This window comes from Anarhichas minor, unplaced genomic scaffold (assembly GCF_050575085.1).
Source record: "Anarhichas minor isolate MPS153535 unplaced genomic scaffold, ASM5057508v1 ptg000088l, whole genome shotgun sequence".
In the NCBI taxonomy this organism is placed as follows: Eukaryota; Metazoa; Chordata; class Actinopteri; order Perciformes; family Anarhichadidae; genus Anarhichas; species Anarhichas minor.
In genome coordinates this window covers 54,845-62,500 of record NW_027466534.1, presented here as the reverse complement: position 1 = coordinate 62,500, position 7,656 = coordinate 54,845, and the positions used below count along the sequence as shown (strand labels likewise).

Here is a 7,656-nt window from a genome sequence, read left to right as displayed (position 1 = left end):
ACACACACACACACACCATCACACACACACACACACCATCACACACACACTATCACACATACCATCACACACACACTATCACACACACACACACACCATCACACACACACCATCACACACACACTATCTCACACAAAACACACACACATCACACACACCATCACACACACACTATCACACACACTATCACACACATACCATCACACACACACACACACCATCACACACACACACACACTATCACACACATACCATCACACACACACACACACCATCACACACACACACACATCACACTATCACACACACACCATCACACACACACTATCTCACACACAAAACACACACACACATCACACACCATCACACACACACTATCACACACACTATCACACACATACCATCACACACACACACACACACCATCACACACACACACACACTATCACACACATACCATCACACACACACACGCACCATCACACACACACACATCACACTATCACACACACACCATCACACACACACTATCTCACACACAAAACACACACACACATCACACACCATCACACACACACTATCACACACATACACACACACCATCACACACACACACACACTATCACACACATACCATCACACACACACACACACTATCACACACACACCATCACACACACACTATCTCACACAAAACACACACACACACTATCTCACACAAAACACACACACACATCACACACACACCATCACACACACACCATCACACACACAATCACACACATACCATCACACACACACACACCATCACACACACACACACACACACCATCACACACACACACACACACACACCATCACACACACACCATCACACACACACCATCACACCATCACACACACACTATCACACACACAGATTTGAGCGGAATACAACGTGCTGTAGAGTTTAGATCCTTAGATACATTTATAATTCTAATAAATGTAAACGTTGGTTGCGCTGCACAGGAAACATGAAACGGTATTCTTGTACTTTCCATCACTACGTCCAGTCGTGTCAGTGGTTCATAATGAGATGCGGGTAATCCTCCCTCTCCCCCTGCAGCCACTCGAGGGCCTCTGCTCTGTGTGAACGGGACTCGCTGCTCTGACGGGGAAGCCTGCGTGCTGGACGGCGAGCGCTGCGACGGCTTCCTGGACTGCTCGGACCACAGCGACGAGGACAACTGCACCCGTAGGTCCACCGGGTTCAGGTTACGCAGGAGTGGATGGTTTGAGGATGTTAGCCTTTCATAAGATGCTCACTTTGGGATCAACTCAATGTCTGCTTCAGTACTTTGAGGCACTTAAAGGGTTTTTAACTGTGATTGTATGAAGTCCTTCTACAGTCAGCGTACTTCTACTGTAGGTGGAGTTTGGAGAAACATATTGAGAATATTTTCACGGAACTGGAGCCGTTATCTCTGCTCTCTTTAAAGACACCAGACTTTATTGTGTGACTTTGGTGAATGTCTTTATAACTAACCGATGGAGGCATCAGTAGACCAGCAGTAGACCAGCAGTAGACCAGCAGTAGACCAGCAGTAGACCAGCAGTAGACCAGCAGTAGACCAGCAGCTGCTGTGTTCCGAGAGTCTGGTGTCTTTAAGATAACAGCTTCAGTTCCTTTAAGCAGCATCTAGTATTGTTACAATCAGTGCAATGCTGCCACTTGGTGGCTGTTGGTGTTTATTTCAGGCTGTGTGATGAAACTAAACTGAGGAATCCCCCCCCCCCCCCCCCTTTCTTTAGTGGACAGCCTGGCCTATAAAGTCCAGAACCTCCAGTGGACCCCTGACTTCTTGGGTGCCATCACCCTGACATGGTCCCGCCCCAAAAACCTCCCTCTGGACTCCTGCTACTTCCTCGTATACTACAGGTGAGCTTCAGCAACCTTTTGCTCCAGCTGGCATATTATTTTACACCCTCGGTTTAGTAGCATAACTACTGAGGGTACCTGGTAATAAGTACAGTATTAGAGTAGTAGAACGAGCAGTAGAACTACTGAGGGTACCAGGTAATAAGTACAGTATTAGAGTAGTAGAACGAGCAGTAGAACTACTGAGGGTACCAGGTAATAAGTACAGTATTATAGTAGTAGAACGAGCAGTAGAACTACTGAGGGTACCAGGTAATAAGTACAGTATTATAGTAGTAGAACTACTGAGGGTACCAGGTATTAAGTACAGTATTACTATTACTTTTAAAGGAGTAAAAAGTTGCTATTATTATAAGTATTGTCCCAATCACGTGTCGTGGTCGTCGTGGTCTTTAGACTGGTGGGCACCCAGCAGTGGACCATCATGGACACTCACAGCAACAAGACCAGCTACAAGCTGATGGTGCTGAAGCCGGACACCACCTACCACGTCAAGGTGCTCACTCAGTGTCTCAGCAAGCTGCACAAGACCAACGAGGTGATCACAGTGAGGACGCCGGAGGGACGTGAGTACCACACCATCCATCGTGTTATATGTCTCTGTTCGTTTTAGTCATTTAAAAATCTGGTTTGTTTTACGCTAAATCTGCTTTTTTTCTGGTACTTACCGTGTGTGTGTGTGTGTGTGTGTGTGTGTGTGTGTGTGTGTGTGTGTGTGTGTGTGTGTGTGTCCGTCCTGCAGTGCCCGACCCCCCCAGGAACCTGCAGCTGGCCTGTGATAACGGTGAGGACGGGACGGTGGAGGCTTCCTGGAGCCCTCCAGACAAAGGACACGGCCTCATCAGAGAGTACATCGTGAGTCCTCTTCGTCTGATTTAAACTGATTCACGACTTCGTCTTCAGTCGTATCGTCAACAAAACAAACTTCAGTGAGGAGACCGACCTGTTCAGCACCTATGAGGGTCAGAAACCTCTCTGATCGGATCAGCACCAACAAACAAGGGAGCAAATATAAGTTCTAGAGAACCATGATCCGTTTCTTTTTGCCACCAACTAATTGTCGATCATTGATGATCCGTATTAACGGATACAGATCCCTTTGTTGTTTGATTACAGCAGCTGGTCTACAAGGATCCAGACTTTTTATTTTAGCCACCGTTTACTGAAGTCAGTAAACCATCAAAAATACTAAATGTTCTACTTTTACTTTGTTATAGTCATTCATAGTGTTTTTGTCTTCATAAAAACACACAATTCAAATAATAAGGAAATAAAATGTGTGTGTGTGTGTGTGTGTGTGTGTGTCAGGTTGAGTACAGTGAGCGGTCCGGTCTGGACTGGATGTCTCAGAGATGCACCACAACCAGCAGCACGGTGAAGGAGCTGCAGCAGGACGCTCTGTACAGGTTCAGGGTGAGAAACGGCCTCTATGACCACACACAGAACACGGAGGGTTAATGTGATGTTGTTGTGTTTTGACGTTGCTTTGCTGTGATGTCTCGTAGGTGGCGGCAGTGACCAGTCGAGGTGTGGGCAACTGGTCCGAGGTTAAATCCATCACCCCGAAGAAAGGTACAGAGAGAGAGAGAGAGAGAGTCACACAGCTTCTCAGCACTGACCCCTGCTGGTGTAAACGGGCGTTTCAGGTGTTGTAGCTGTGCTGTTGGTAGCTGATGTGAAGGCTGCAGACGTGTCCACCTCCTGTCTCTGTCTCTGCTGTCCCCGGTGGACTTCATCCCCATCCTGATCTCCTCACTCACAGACTTTGAGGAGCGTTTCTTTAAAGTCCACGAGGGTTTAGTTCTGTCCCCCTTTCAAATCCTCCAGTGGCTGAATCTCTCCCTCAGACATTTTGAGCCCTTTATGAACTCTTTCCATAATTTCTGCAGACTTTTTCACAAGGGAATTACCCACAATTCATAGCAATGTCACAATAGACACGGGGGTTACATGTGGAAGCTGGAGACTTAATAAGGACGGCACACGTGTGTTCAGCCTGGAATATTACATTTACTCAGAAACATTAAGGATTAAGAACATTAAAGCACATTATTTATTCATCAAATATTAAATTTTGGTGTTGAAGTTGTTTTCACAGAAACGAGTAAATAGATTATTTGACAAACACCTCTCTGTGTGCTGCAGCTCTTCCTCCTCCCTCTGTGATCGCTGACAGCATCACCGGCGACTCCATGAGCCTCTCGTTCAGCTTCAACTCTCAGTACGAGGTGAGAGCTTCTCTGTTTAGAATCAAACCCGCCTTCGGTTCGCTGGTCCCGTCTGTGTCGGTGTGACCGATGAGCTCCTCTCTGCTCCTCTCAGGTGAAGCAGTACGTAGTGATTCTGTCCTGGCAGTTTGACTCCCACGTCAAGGAGAGCAGGAACTACACGGTCACAGAGCGGATCCTCAAAGCGACCAACCTGACGGCGGGCACGGTGTACGAGGTGGCCGTGTGGGCTCACACCACCATCGGAGACAGTCCCACCGCGCTGTCCCACCATCAGACCGCCGGAGCCCAGCCGGAGCGGCCCTTCCTCAAAACCCGGGCCCTCAACCAGACGGCCGTGGACTGCAGCTGGACTGTCAACAACACCCTCGCTCAGGTACACGGCCTTTAGCTCCTCCCCCCCCAAATGAATCTTTGATATATTTTATAAAGGACAACTCGCTCACCAGAGAACCCTCTACTGATCCTCCTCACTGACTTTGTGTGTGTGTGTGTGTGGTGCAGCTGTACGGTGTGTTTTACGCCACCTCCTTCCTGGATCTGTACCGGAGCCCCCATCAGGTCAGCACCACGTCTCTCAGCCTCACGGTCACAGTGGACAGTGACGAGCAGTACCTCTTCCTGGTGAGTCTCTTTCTCAACGTCCTGTGAACTTCCTCTGAAGCTCTTTGCAGAAACCTCTTCACTCCACTTCAATACCCCGCCGCCGCCAGGTGTCCTGATCCTGCTGACACCGAAGAGAGAAGCTCAACTCACACGTTACTTCAGAGGAGATGTGGAACGTCTTTCTCTGTGTAACTTAAAGTCACAGTGAGACTGATTGTTGACAGTCTGGGACCTGGTCCTCATGTTTTATAGATCCACCTTATTTTAATGTTTATAGAGAAGAGAGGATATAAAGGCAAAGGGCAGACACAACCAAACACTTGATTATTCTATGTATATTTATTGTGGAAACCCTTTAACAAGGATCTAAAATAGTCAAATGTAGCATTCACAAACATGTATGAACTTTTAGCGACACAAAACCCATTGAGTTAGTTTCTATGTGAGCTTGATTGACATGGTGGGTTAGATACCTGGACCATGATAACACATGTAATCCACCATGACTGTGATCCTCCAGGTGCGAGCCGTGTCCCCGTTCCTGGGCCCCCCCTCTGAGTACTCCGTGGTGAAGATGATCCCCAACGAGAGGCTGCCGCCCAGGAACCTCCATCGCGTACGGGTCGACAAGACGCAGGCCACGCTGAAGTGGCAGCCGCCCTACGACGCCCCCAACTCACCGCTGGTACGTACGGAACCGTCTCAGAGTATCGCTGAGGTCCAGAGTTAACGGTTCTGCTATCGGTACGTTAGACGTCTGCTCTGACTGACGGAGAGGCGTCTTCTCATCCGTGTGTTTTTGTGCTCGTGTCTTCCTGCAGACGTACGCGATCCACGTGCGCGACGTGATCCGTAAAGAGGAGTGGGACTACAAGCTGACCACCAGGAACAACACGGTGGAGTACCAGCTGAAGGGCCTGGAGCCCGGGGGACGCTACAGCGTCTCTGTCCGCCTGCGCAACATGAGCAAGGAGGCCGGCTTCACCCTCAGCACAGGTACGCCGGTTCACCTGTTTAGTTATCAACCTGCGTGTCCTCTCGCTGCACACATACGAGCCACATGAAGGGGTTATATATATGTGCACGTGACGGCTTCATACGTGGTGTCAAACTAAAAGACTGAGACTGTGTGTTACAAAAAGTCTGCATCCTCCTCAGTGAACGATCCATGTGGAGCAAATATTAAAGGAGCAGCATTGTCCTCTCAGGGCTTCCGTACCGACAGGATTATGGTTATTTTGCGATCTGTATGTCCAAACTGATTATATGTATCTTTAACTGTTAAGCCTCATGCTGAAGCATTACCTGTCCCCTTCCTACGAGCTCCATGTCTCGTCTTCACCTTCTCAAAGGAACATTATCTCCCTCTCTGATGCAGTTCCTCTTCAGGCTCCAGAGGCCCTGAAGATTTTGACGGAGAAAGACCACGTGTTCCTCTTGTGGAAGAGTCTGGCAGTCAGAGAGAAGGGCTTCAACGAGAGCAGGGTGAGACAGGAAACCTCTATGTTCACTGAACATTCCTACAGCCCTCTTTGCATAGAGGGTTGGACTACTGCATCTACCACTGTACAATACTGATACTTTGTATACTTCTGGTGAATAATGATCTTCTAACTCATTGAATATCGTCTAAAACTAGTTCTGTGCTCCTAACATCCTCCATCACCTCGTGTTTGCTGTTCACAGGGTTATGAGGTGCACGTGTACGACAGCGTGACCAACCAGACGTCCTACCTGGGAAATACCACGGAGACGTATTTCCGCATCAGCAGCCTGCTGCTGGGACACAACTACACCTTCTCGGTGCAGGCGCGCTGCCTGCTCAACAGCCAGCTGTGTGGGGAACCGGCGCTGCTGCTCTACAACCAGCTGTCGGCAGGTAGTGGAACACACGCACACACGATTTAAAAAGGACGAAATAGTGCCAATAGTCATACACATTTACCTTACTTCCTCGTGTCCAGGGGCCAGAGACGCGTCCCACGGCGAGGGCCACACGGGGGACGTGGCGGCGGTGGTGGTCCCGGTCCTCTTCCTGCTGCTGCTGGGGGTGTGCGGCGGACTGGTGGCGCTCTACTTGCGACACCGTCGGCTGCAGAACAACTTCACCGCCTTCGCCAACTCCCATTACAACTCACGCCTGGGCTCCGCCATTTTCTCCTCCGGGGATGAACTGGGTGAGACATTTTAAGATGTGTTTTTTTGATCATTTGGGTTCAGAACCTGGTTGTGGTACTTGACTGGACTCTTCAAGAGGATAATAATGTACTTTAGTAGGTTGAGTAAGTTAGCTGTTAGCTCCATTAGTAATAACATTTCCTTAAACGTTCCTCTCTCCTCCTCCTTCCCTCTCAAGGTGATGATGATGAAGATGCTCCGATGATCAGCGGCTTCTCAGACGACGTTCCAATGGTCATCGCGTAGGGAGAGGTCCCCCCCCTCCATTTCCTGTTTCTCTCTTCTCCCCATCCCCCCCACCACCCCCCCGACTTCCCATCATCGGGCGCGGTACGACGGAGCGAAGAAGAAACCGGCGGAAACTTCGCCGCCCCCCACGATTAGCAGGAAACATGAAGAAAAAAAATGATAAAAGTGTCAAAAGAGAGAGATATTTTTCAAAAATACAATGCACTTTTTTGTGGATGCGCAATAACTTATTTTTTATAATATTAAATATATATATATTAAATATATATATTAAATATATATATATATATATATATATATATATATATATATATATATATATATATATATATATATATATGGGGTCAAAAAAAAAAAAAAAAACAGGACTGCGAGGAAGAGGTGGACACTGAAGCAAACTGTGAAGGAGTTGATGAGTTTGTCGGGAAAAGAGAGACTCTGTTTGTGACGCAAACTCAGCATCCATCGGAGCGGTCC

The 7,656-nt window shown here is 48.1% G+C and overlaps 1 protein-coding gene across 3 annotated transcripts in view; it reads left to right on the top strand.

The window, feature by feature from the left end:
- Nucleotides 1–7,405, top strand: part of sorl1 (sortilin-related receptor, L(DLR class) A repeats containing) — a 58,596-nt gene extending 51,191 nt beyond the window's left edge. For all 3 annotated transcript variants that reach the window (XM_076081978.1, XM_076081977.1, XM_076081976.1), the window contains 15 exons: nt 1,106–1,234; nt 1,792–1,918; nt 2,315–2,484; nt 2,661–2,773; nt 3,227–3,331; nt 3,424–3,490; nt 4,064–4,146; nt 4,241–4,522; nt 4,651–4,770; nt 5,273–5,437; nt 5,574–5,748; nt 6,131–6,237; nt 6,439–6,631; nt 6,717–6,929; nt 7,109–7,405. In XM_076081978.1, the coding sequence (XP_075938093.1) occupies nt 1,106–1,234; nt 1,792–1,918; nt 2,315–2,484; nt 2,661–2,773; nt 3,227–3,331; nt 3,424–3,490; nt 4,064–4,146; nt 4,241–4,522; nt 4,651–4,770; nt 5,273–5,437; nt 5,574–5,748; nt 6,131–6,237; nt 6,439–6,631; nt 6,717–6,929; nt 7,109–7,176 (2,117 nt within the window). In that variant the 3' untranslated portion in view covers nt 7,177–7,405. The remainder of the gene's footprint in view (nt 1–1,105; nt 1,235–1,791; nt 1,919–2,314; nt 2,485–2,660; nt 2,774–3,226; nt 3,332–3,423; nt 3,491–4,063; nt 4,147–4,240; nt 4,523–4,650; nt 4,771–5,272; nt 5,438–5,573; nt 5,749–6,130; nt 6,238–6,438; nt 6,632–6,716; nt 6,930–7,108) is intronic.
- The last annotated feature ends 251 nt before the right edge of the window (nt 7,406–7,656 follow it).